General features: G+C 38.6%; 1 protein-coding gene across 1 annotated transcript; it reads right to left on the bottom strand.

Moving 5' to 3' along the window:
* Positions 1–295: 295 nt before the first annotated feature.
* On the bottom strand, positions 296–8,492 carry LOC104616085 (ARF GTPase-activating protein GIT2; the record flags this gene model as incomplete). The annotated part of the gene is made up of 10 exons (XM_010296105.1): positions 296–393; positions 745–817; positions 2,586–2,637; positions 4,104–4,149; positions 4,969–5,063; positions 6,209–6,339; positions 6,478–6,564; positions 6,934–7,039; positions 7,713–7,825; positions 8,359–8,492. Coding segments are annotated over 10 exons (935 nt in total), but the record flags the coding sequence as incomplete, so codon positions are not given.
* Positions 8,493–12,432: the final 3,940 nt, after the last annotated feature.

Consider the following 12,432-nt stretch of genomic DNA (forward strand, 5'->3'; position numbering starts at 1 on the left):
GGGGGGAGGGGGGGGGGAAGAGTACGTGGTGTATTAGATGAACAGCAGAGTTCCCAGGTAAAATTAAGACTATAACACTTACAGAGAGTTGATTTTGCAATAAATGTAATTGAACAAAGTGTGTTTTAAATTACCCAGCTGCACACTCCAGGGCAGGGGAAATGTGAAACTATTGTGAAACTCTTTACAAGTACAGGCAACTCTTCCACAGTAATGAAGTACAGTAAAGCAATATTACCTACAATACCTGGTCTATTAAATAAAAATAGTTTTACAGTATTAGAAGATTGCATACCTGATTCCTGGTTGAGGAATATTCAGGATTTACAGGAAGAAAAGGTACCACTGTGGTCTCTGTCACAAGTGTACTGTGATTCTGAGTAGCAAGCCAAACTGCTCAGGAAAGAGGAGAGGGGGGGGGAAAAAAAAAAAAAAGAGGCAATAACCTTCCTGTACTATTTGACAATGTTTCTTGTCAAAAGAATAAAACACCACAATTTCAAACATGAACACAATCAATTCAAAAGAAGGCTTTGTTCCCCCAGGGATTCTCTACTTTGTAGAAAACAAGATTTTTTTTTCAATTAACGTCACCTTCAGACAATGTAAGACAAAGCAACTACCATTACCAGTAATTTCTGAATACCAAAGTACCTTAAACAGAACATAAGCTTGCACTAGCATCTTGTATGTAATGTTACAATTCAAATTTATTTTATATATATTCCAGAAAGCCTTGTTCACCTGCATCTGTTTCCCTCCTGTCAACTTCATCATACACATCCATGGCAAGTTCTTCAAATAAGTGGTTGCTTAGCTAAGGGTAGAAGAGAATAATTACAGTTCGAAAATAAACAGAACCTAGCTAAGACCTTTGTAACACAGAAAATGTAAGAGCACAACTCTGTTCTGCCCTGGCTGTTTTTCAGGCTGCACAGCGAAGTAATCCATTAAGCAGACGTATAAAACCACACGCCTGCTAGATACAGAAACAACAATACTGTTTTACACTTTTCCTTTACTGGTTAATGGATTTTTTTTCCTCTCCCACCTGATCACAAAAAGACCTTGTGTATTTGGGGTGAAGCAGACCTACTGTGGGAATTAGATATCCAAATGCCACTGTAGATGTGGGCTTAACTGAACAGTGTAGCTCACAAAATGCTTGTGTGTTTCAAACTGTGTTCCTGCAGTGGATGGTTCAAGAGAGATACTTGATAACTAACTGATAGTGTAAGCAAGCCTGAACAGATGGCTGATCTTCCTTCTCTGGGACAAGCCATACTAAAAAGGATGAAAACCCGAACACTTTTTCAGGGTTTAGCTTTATTTACAGGAAAACCAGTCACACATTTTGAGAGTTTGAATCCTAAATCCCTAACCAAAAAGCAACTGCCATCATTCTTGAACCCTGATAAAGCCCGTATGTTTACTTGTGTATTGGGTCTGGCTGGGATGGCATTAACTTTCTTCATAGTAGCCCACACGATGCTTGCTGTGTTTTGGATTTGTGGCTAAAACTGTGTTGATAACTACCATTTTGGCTACTGCTGAACAGTGCTTGCACAGCATCAAGGCATTCTCTTCCCCGCCCCCCCCCCAGCAGTAAGTAGGCGCAGGGTGGGCACGAAGCTGGGAGGAGACACAGCCAGGACAGCCGACGTGAATCCACGAAAGCAATATTCCATACCATGGCATGGCATGCTCAGCAATAAAAATTGGGGTGGAGGAAGAAGTAGTTTGTTTTTTTGCTCTCCCTATGCTCTCCCCAGTCCTGCTGGAGGACTGCGTTGGTGCTGGGCTGCTGGCCAGGGTCAACCCACCACGACTTGCAAAAATGCAGGAATCCATCTACTTCTAGCTAGCGATGCATTTAAGTGGCCACTGACAGCATGTTAACAGCAGAAAGCCAGTTCTAAAGCAGGATTCTTATTTGGTTTGCATGGATTACTATTTGAATACCAGTTCTACACATGCTGGCTTGCTTCGCTGGAATTTTCATGACCACTAGCATTACCTTTAGAGAAAAATGGACGCTGTTGAATAGAAGAGCATCACCAGGATTGTTCTTCCCCTAACTGCAAAATTTTTGTCCTTTGATACAATTCGCTTCAGCTAAAAGCTTGAAAGTAGAGGGAAAACATATCCCCACTCTTAACTTGTAGAAGGATTTGGTCACCAACGCTTTAGTAAAACTAGTGAGCTGGCATTACTATCAACTAATTCGCAGACAGTAATGCATTATACTGGTTTTCCAGAAAGTTAAAGGCAAACAGTAACATTTAACATACAGATTTATAAAAAAATACATGAGCGCAAGACAAAGTTTAAGGTTCTGAACTGGGCAGACAGACCTGGAGATACTACCCCAAACGAGACCAACAAATATTTCTTCTCTGTCATCATCTCTGCTCCTCCATTCCTGCTATTTTCAGTTTTTTCCTCCAGACTTTCCACTTGCTAGAGTTGGTATTTATTTATGCAGGAATTTATAGCAGCTGAAACCAGCTTGAAAGATGAAGTGCAGAGTTTGCCACATCTAGACAAAGATGTGTCACACAGCATACATTGGAAGTTTTACTTACAGACTGAAGCTTCTTCTTAGCTGCTTTTGCAAGTTCTGATAAATCTAGACTGCTATGAAAACAAGAAGTGATCATTACATCTACAGCACTTGTTTAAACACAAATTCTATGTTTCAAAAATATATTGAGACTTAATTTTTTAGTATTTTTAATACAGTTTTTTAACACATTGATCTTACTAATACTCCTAATATAGCAACTACCATATTCTTAAAAACTTTTCTAAACAACAATCTTAAACAAAAAAATCCCCAAAATCCTTCGGAATATGAATATCCACATTTGCATAGGTCAAGAAGCAGTCAAGTTGTAGTGCAACAAAATGCCTTCTGTAAGGAATCTGAACAATATGATCACTCTGAGTCCACAGAAAACACACAGTATTTATTCCACTGGGCTCTGCAGGAGGTAGGTGACCATCAGGCTGGCAAATGGCTATAGCAATGGGGCCATGCTTGAAATTATTCTGTACTGATTAGTAAAGAATCTCTTCTACTAGTGTCCAGCCTTGAACATGAGACACAAGATGAAAATTATGTAGTGCAACAGAATTAATCATAAAAGCCACGGATCGGGAAGCTGACAAATTCTGAGTCCGTATTTATACCACCCAGAGGAAGATTTCCCTAACCTACAAGGATGGAAAGGCTCAAATAAAACCTCTGTATGATAAGCTGACATCACAGAGTGTTTGTGTAGGCAGTCACCTAGACAAGAAAAAAAAAACAGACCGACCAGCAGAGGACATCAGGCAGAGGTAAGACAGGTTGTACTGCAGGTCCTGCAATCTAAGCAGCATCTTTGAACGAGTCATTTTCTCTGCCTGTCAACCTCCTTCTCTGTGTAATGAGGCAAATGATACTTACTCTGCTCTGCAAAATACTTTGCACTGAAAATACACAGTATCTTATGCAATAGCTAAACACAACATATCTAAAAAACTACAGATGTTAACACTAAGTATTTTACCAACTATTACATGGTTTCTGTAACTTGTAATTTATTATGGGTTTTTCATCGAAATTTTGCAAGCAAGAAGTTGAACAATAGTTTACTTACAGCCGTCTTATTTCCAATTGCATAGCAATAAAAGAAAAATAGGCACTTATGATTAATACTTGGTATGTTTTATACCCGTATGATTTCATCCATCATAACCAAAAGTTACAAGCACTCAGATGGTCAAAAGTGTAAATATTTTCAGAGAAAAATGTAGCTTTCTTGCAAGTATTAGTTTCAAAATGCTATCAGGAAACTAACTCAAATGGTCCTTACATTACTTACAAAGTCTGTTTCCCAGAAATCCCCATACATGTTCCTTCAATACAGTAAACTTCTATAATTTTCTGGTTTTGTTTAAATGACAATACTCTTTCGTGGGGAAAAAAGCTTCCAAGACTGATAAAGGCAGAATGACAAGAAGCTTACAAGTTGTTTCAGAAAGGAAAGAAAATGTAATTATTAGGGGTTTTTTTTAATTCTGACGTTTTCAGACATGCCATGGAATCAGCAACTTACCTGTCTGCCATCTGAGGTATAACAAAGTGCTGTCCATTTTTATGCTCTAGAGTTGAAAACAAATTGCACTTTAATAGGTTGTTACTGGTCTATAGTTTTCAATGTTGTCAGGATGTACAGCTGGTATTCAGTTTTAGTAAAAGACATAGTAATGAGAAACCCAAGAATATATGCAACAGGCAAACAGAATAATTAATCTTGCATGTAGTTACGCAATTTCCAATTGCGGGAAGCTAGCAAGTCTTAAAAGAAGGTTCCTACCACACTTTCCTGGTGTTATCACACTCTGAATTACAGCTTATCAACTGTACTAAAATTCCATTTAAAAAAAAGATTAAGCTGTAGCATAGCTGCCTTCACCTAATGGCTAAAAATTTTTAAGTGTGCCTTTGTTCAAAAGCTACCCACTTAATTGAATACTCTCCTGCTTTTGCATTTCAGTAAGAAACTCCTTTGAAGAGTTTCTACAATATCTCCTGCAGACTATTCAACATTCACAAAAATCTGTATTTTCCCTGCAATTCATTCCTTGAAGTTAAACAGTACTCATCTGATCTTCTATGTAGGTTTCTCCACACTTTCAGGGGTATTCCATTTATAGAACATATATTTGTGGAAAAACAGAAAGGAATTTAATTTTTAATTTAAGGATACTTAAAATCCTGCAGTTTTATCTGAATTTTAAATGCATTATCACTAATCTTACATCTTATACTTTCTTTAGTTCTTTCTTTATATAATGTTAGAATATTTGAAATGCATATAAAAAACGTAGTAACACTGACACAAACATTATATATCATAGTTTGAACTGTCCTATAACTAACACTGAAAGATCTCGGAGTGTAGGTTTTTTTCTACTTACCTGGTTTTCTGCCACAGAGATAGAAGGCTAACCTGTCTGTGAGTTCATATTGAATTTCAACCAGGCGCTCTGCTAGCTCATGATGCCCACCTTGTCTGGTTTACAGACAAACACACAACACACACACAAAAGCTACATTAGTTATTCACCTTGAGACATACAAAAAATGGTCAGAGAAACAGATTTACTACAAGCTACTGTTCAACACTGCACATGCTTGAGTGTATAAACACAGCCCAGACTCACAGAAGGATATTCAACAGTATGTTCTAGTGGGCAAAAAATCTATAGATAAACTTTTATGAACTTTCCAAAATGAGACAGTGAAAAAAAAAACCTCTGAAAACCTTTACCTACTGCTTTGCTGTAGAAAAAAAGCAGATTATATAGGCTATTTTGAATATGTTATTTACAATGTTCTAGACCATTCTTGAGCTCATGCAGCAAACTCACCCAACTTTACATTTGATTAACAGCACTGAGAATTAGAAATATTCTGGCATCTTGTGTTCTGTGACCAAGTGAACTTATTCAGCCTTAGATTCCATGTACGGCCTCCATTCAAAAGCAGAGCAATAAGGATGATTTATTTAAACAAACATGCAGCTTCTAGTTGATCAGTGATGTCCAATTTTGCACATAAACACAAAAACCTTCAATGCTGTGCTGCAAATCTTGCAGTGCCTCATTACTGCACAAATGATCGGCAGAAACATTCATGTTTAATCTTTCTTGACATGACTGTTGTCTGCCCTTGGGAAGCTTATTGCTTTTCTAAAGGTAGGACTTTCCTGAGGGTGCAGTTCTGCGACTGAATGCGCCTAACAGTTCACTGCCACTAAAAATCCTGGTTCCACCTCCTGCTCTCTGACGCATCTGTGCGGTCCAGCCCCTTCCTATAGCAATTCCCTAGTTAATCTGCACTGCTGGGGTCTACTCAGCTTGCTGAGCTTACAGAAACTCTTCACCTAAGATTACTTTTCTGGGAGCTGCTAGATTGGCACAGCCTGTTTCATTGGGATCACAACTGTTGCCTCAAACATCCAGGAGAATACAGGCTATGAAATGATGAAAATGCTTATTTATACTCTTTATGCATTCGCTCTTCCCAGAAAAAGTACTTATTAGCATTTAACAGTCAAGTTATTTTCAGGACAGAAACATATCTAAGCAGGTTCATCATGCGATTTATGAACATCAATTAATGTGTAAGAGCATTACATATGTCAGAGCCTTCTACCTTGCACAGTCAACCGGAGTTTTTCCATTGGAATCTTGCGTGCCAGGATCAGCACCATAAACTGCTAATAATTCTGCTTGTAAAGTCTGGCCTGCCTTAGCAGCAACATGGAGCGGGGTGTTTCCTTTCTCCTACAAGTTATTAAGAAAAGTATCTACTTAATCAAAGGATCTGAGTAGATGATGACGTGTATCAGCTGAAATCAGTATAAATATTATGAACTGTAAGAAACTGATTGTATATCAAAATAATGAAAAAAGGGTTCATACAGGATGAAAGAAGTTGGCTTGAGCTCCTAAGGAGAGTAATCGCAAACATGTCTCCAGATTCCCTGTCCTTACACTGGAATGGAGTTGCTGAAAAAGAAGCAGGATTGTACTTAATACAGCGGCAGTAACGGTGATTCAGCATTTGTTTTTTCAGCCATAATTTTAGAAACAGGTATGCAAGAATTCTTGCTGCAGCTGTTTGTGTACATGTTTTTTTTCTCCAGGTTAACCTAAATTGATGCCTCTCAGCCATTCACATCTCAGGTATCCATATATATTACCCAAAAAAAGAGTGGCTTCAAGAAGTCAAGCCGTATTTGTTCACATAATAGTACTGAACAGCAACAGTTATCTCAAGTCAAAAGCAACTAATTTAATTCAGTCAGATTTCACTGTTCTGTTACATACAACTTGTAGCTTCTGCAGACTGCCTGGAAAAAACCCAAACATACTAACCTTACTAAGATCTTTGGCAGTAACACTGTCATCTTCACGGCACGGCAAGCGATGAACAAATGCTAACATTTGATATTTAGCTCTAATGAATTCTGCTTTATTGGGACTGTAAAGAGAAACCCAAGCAAGAGAAGGGAAAGGAAATAAATATTAGTGTTTTTGCAATACAGATGCTCTACCAAAAAGGAAAATTCACAAGTAAAGATTACATGAGATCTCTGCATGCTACTAGTAGCAAAGTTAGACACAGAAGAGTATTTTCATAAAAAAACAGTGCAGATTGTTACAAACATCAAAGTATCTGCAGGCTCTAGGATGTAGTGTCTATTTCTTAGAAGTAAACACTGAACTTAAAATTATGCGAACTTAAGATCTATACTTACTATATGCAGTTATTTACATTTTAAAATGAAGCACCATATTCAGTGACAGAAATCTTCCCTCAATTTTTAATTCATCAACCAAACTCTATCATTAGCATCATTCAGTTAACTGAAGCACATGGCACAAGAATTAAATGTCTTTTGATTCAAGTACAACTAAAGGTCCTCACTATTCAAAGCTAGAGAATCCAAGCACTATATTTCAATCTTTGCAATAAATTAAAAAAAATAATCATTGGAAATTAAAAAAGAAAGAACAAATAGCTAGTTTACTCCTGTTCTCTTCCATCAACAAAATATACACAGGTTCCCATGGATACCTTGCTGCTTCTGTCACTGCTGAATAAAATAATCACTCTTCTACCAAAGAAAGTATTTCTCTAACTTGCCACTTACTGCACTTTATCCTGCGGGCTAGCTTTACGCCTTCCGCTCATAACAGAGGCAGGGTCCAGCAACGAATGTTCCCATATGGAGTTAGCACCATTATTATACAGTGTTTCAACCATCTGAAATCCAAAATGTATAGGCAGTAAAGAAATTTTGCTGCTAGCTGCACAGACTGACTAACCAAATACCAGTAATTATTTCCAAGACGACAGCAAGCCAACAGAGTTTCATAATCTGTGTACCAGCATCCCTAACCTACTGGGATATAAGAACCAGGTACATGCCTAGGAGGTTATTATGTGGAATGTAGTAAGAACACCCTTAAAATTCTCTACTCTTTCCAACAGCAGCTCTACTGAAAAGAGAGGCTTGCTATATATTAAAAATTTAGGTTGAAGCACAAGTCTGAAAGAAAAATTGAAGGTGACCTTCTAAAACAAAGGCATCAAATTAAAAAGGCATAGACAATTCTGATATTAGTGGTCCATCACGGCAAAACAAGAGGAATAAAAGGAGACTAACGTACAAAACGAAAGCTTAAAAGGACCAGCCCCTCTCAAACAACAGCTTAGTGATTTAAATTCCATTTTAAAATGTTAAAAAAAATGAATTATCTAGTTTCAATGAAGGAAGACACAGTTTTACTTTTTACCTGCAGCAGTGTTGGAGGCCATGGCGTATGCTTGAGATGCCTCACTTGAGAGATATGACGCCCCAAACTTCGATGAACACTACAGCACTCGTCACAGATTAGAATCCCCCTGTTTATAGATGCCCAACAAGGATCTGAAAAAGGAATCCATTAATTACAACACAGAAGGCAACATGACCTTGTATTTCAAACACAGAGTCTAAAATGAGGAGCCCTGCCTTCTAACCTTAGCTTTACTGCTTAGCCATTATATGAGCTTGTACATGTTACAAGCTTGCTGGGCTCCTGGGGGCTGGGGAAACAGCCCCTGCACTTACTGGGTATGCAGCAACTCCCGGGACAGCAAGGACACCTGCTGTGGAAACTGAAAAAAGCCCCGCTGTTTGCAGTTCTTCCTATGAAAATAGAATACTTTCCCTTGTAAGCATGACAGGACACTAAATTTATTACCTTCTTGAAGTCCTTACTGGTCTTTTAGTGGAGTCCTACAGAAATACGTCTAACAACAGTACCTACTTAACTCTTTTGGAAAACCTCAGAGGTCTGTAAATAAGAAGCGGTAATAGTAGCCATGCTTTTTCACATACTACTACAGTCTTCAGTTCTATATTATTACAATGTTTTTTAATTTCCACATTAGATAGTAAAAGCACTCAAGAGTTTCATATTAAAAAAAGAAAAAAGCAAGATACGTATGTGTCAAGTTAAAGGCTCAGTAAAATAAAAAACTGCCAAGCAAATTAACTTCAACTCTGAATAGATCCAAACTGAAGCCATCTTATAAGCAAACCAGAAAGACAACTGATGGAAGGCAGAAGTAGTAAATAACATACACTAGCTATTCTGTAGCTTCAAGCATCAAAAAGTATAAAACCAAGTAGGAATGATACATCAGACTGAAACTGAATCAGCACAACAGGACACGAAACTGAGGTCCCTCTGCTGCTCTTGGCTCAGGCTTCAGAAGAAACTCCCGTTTTCTGTCAGTGACACGTGAAACTCAACACGTCAAGAACCCTGCAGTAACAGTGACTAGAAAGCCAGATACTCAGATCTAGCACATCCCAGGAGAAAGAAACAGGAATTCAAGATCTCTCCTATTTTGGAAAATTCTTCTTAATTTCAAATCCAGAGATGAGTCTGAGGATAAATAATTCAATACAACATAAGCCTGCTATCTGATGAGAGATCTTCTGCATCCTGTCAGGATACATCTAAGCAACTGTGCATCATAAAAAAGTCTTCTCTGACCCATGCAATAAATTTACTGAATCCCTGAAACATGAGATCTGATCATAGTTGTGGTTTTTAAGCTGAGTTGATGCTGTGTCTGTGCTGAAGGCAACGCAGGCAAACCTGTTCGAACCACAGGCCATGAGGGATAGGAGCATCTATTCACAGATGATAACTATCACAGCCCAGAGCCAAATTAAAGCATATGTTTTAGAAAAAAAACCTAACCTAATTTAAAAAACAAATTAATAACAAGCACACAACCTCCTTATTAAATCATTCCATTATTTTAACAACTTTCACTTCTAAGAAGGAAAAAAAAAAACAATGAAATGAGATGCATTAGCGCTAACCTAACAACCCAAGACTGGAGGCAGCCTTCCAGATTAATGAGTCTAGTCCCTTTTCATTACAGAAAACCTTATCACACACTCATTCATAAACTAATGGGATGCTTCTGAAAGCCATTACATTTCTTGTTTAAAGCACTAGTTACACCTGCTTGTGAAACCTCACTCTCTTTTGACTAACAGTCATCACCTTTTTTTTTTTTTCTCTTTACACCCACCTCAATACATAACTTAACCAGCTCCAAACAATGACTGTTTAGCCATTGTAAATAAGCTGCTGTTTATTTGGTCATTTCACAGCAGAAATGGGGCTTTAAAATTCTTCTGAAGAAAAAAAGCTGAGGCCTTGCTTGTAACTTCAGATTGTACATACTACTTAAAAGAAATCATGTTGATGAAAGAGTCTACTCTTATGTAGAATCTGTCAAAAACTGGCACCATTGGAAATGTAGATGGTGTGTTACAAAAAAAGATTACAATACAAGAAAAAAAAAAGATGACAGATTTGGCAATGGAACTGAAAAGTTCGGTACAATGAGACAAGTGAATGCTTTTTGCTCCTGCTGAGCATTGCGGAGGCCAGAGAGAGGATGGACAGTGGCTCAGGCCCCAGTTGAGAAGCCTAAACGATCCGGAACAGAGTGGATTTGACAGCATGCATGATGGAGAATGGACTGATCAAAAACCAGTTAAGCACTGCAACCTGTTTTCTGAGTCACACCTGTTTAACTGAAGGAGTTTATTTTTAAATGAAACTGCACAATGATTTGTAGCCCTTCAATTCAATTCATACCTGGCTTAGTACCATTTACTTGTTCTCAAGTAACAGGTGGGGATGGGAAAGTGAGAAGGAACACAGCCTGCCTGAAGAAACACTGAGAAAGCTGTCAGGTTATGGGAAAATTGGTATTTCAGGTTTAAATTTAGTTAAGTGTTTGTGCTGGAATTCATTTGAATCATTTTTAGAAGATATCCAATTATGGACACATTCAAATTATGCTTAAGCCAATACCAAAATACAACAGGGGAAAAGCTAGAAAGATAGGTCAAATCCGTTTTCAGCAACATGGCAGGGTGATTCAAAACAGGAAGCATGTGATGAAGACAAGCCTGAACCATGAGTGTGAGCAGTGAACTCCTGCCTGAGAATAAGAAGCGTACCAGAAAAGTACACATAAAATCACCTCACGTAAAAGCAAGCTATTCACACTCCGCTGTAGAAAGAAAGTGTCTATTGATGATGTTCAAGGGGCAAGTACTAATTACTCCAGCAGTCAGGCAGCCTGCACTCACTACACCTGATGGGGGTGAAAAGGCTGCAGTCCCTCCAGGTCTCCCGACACAGCTGCACAAACAGCAGCTCCCAGACACCCCCCTGGCAAATTCTCTCTGGTTTAAGTAAAAGGAGGGCTGTGGGTTTGTTTTTTTTTTTTTTTTTAAGAAAGGATTAAGTTACATTTTCCTCATATATATGGATAAGCCAGCAGATTTCTTCACCAAGATCAGGTAACATATCTGACAATGCTATAATGTCAGGACACAACAAAATAAAATGCCAGCTTACAAGATTACCCTAACAGTGATTCCGATACACTGCATAGTCCTGACGAGCTTAACAAATACAAACGCAGTTTTATCTCAGAGTCGTAACACCACTGATGTTTAAAAGCATAGATACGCTACCTTGTATGAAATAGGGACAACTGCCTACATAAAATATGCAAGCGCTATTTATTGTGAAAACAAAATTCTATGAATATAAAATTAAAAATCTCAAATTAATCCCCAGAGAGGTTTTTGGCTGTTTTGTTTTTGTTTTTTTAAACAGAAGTCACATTTTACAAAAATTGCTATCCCTTCTCCCACATCATACCTTCTGGCCATTCAAATGTTATCTACATTACAGTGTTTTAATTCATTTCAGTATGTACGTAAGTAATTATATTGGAAGAACCAGCACAGAACACAAACAACAAAAACTACGTAACTCTGTGAAGGAAAGACAACAAATATGCACAGTTGCTAAAAAAAAAGTAAACTGGACAGTTTTAAATATAAGAACAGCAAAACTACAGATGGTCAGGGAAGGAGATGCAAGTGACTTACTGAAACAAATCTTGTTTTTAGAAAGATCCCAAACTTACCTGCAGCCTAAGACGGACAAGGCGCACGTGTACACAGAACACACACCGAACATACGCTGCTCACTGAACACGTCCAACCCGAGTCCGGCGGACCCTTCAGGACAGCGTTTCTTTGGAAGTTCGGGATCCCTGCACCCAGCTCCGGCCGCGGGGCAAGTCACGCACTGAACAAGTTTAAGTTTTGCTTCCCCCTGACTCGCAGGAGAAGGGACGTCGCCGAGGTCGCCCCGCTGCCACCTCCCCGGGGCCCCGCTCGGGCCGCTGCCCCGCTCGGCGGCACACCACCAGCCTTCGCCCTCCTCCCACCTTCTAGCTCCGAGACCGGGAGACGTCTTTAAGTAAGCCTG

Source organism: Phaethon lepturus, unplaced genomic scaffold, assembly GCF_000687285.1.
Source record: "Phaethon lepturus isolate BGI_N335 unplaced genomic scaffold, ASM68728v1 scaffold55891, whole genome shotgun sequence".
Taxonomy (NCBI): domain Eukaryota; kingdom Metazoa; phylum Chordata; class Aves; order Phaethontiformes; family Phaethontidae; genus Phaethon; species Phaethon lepturus.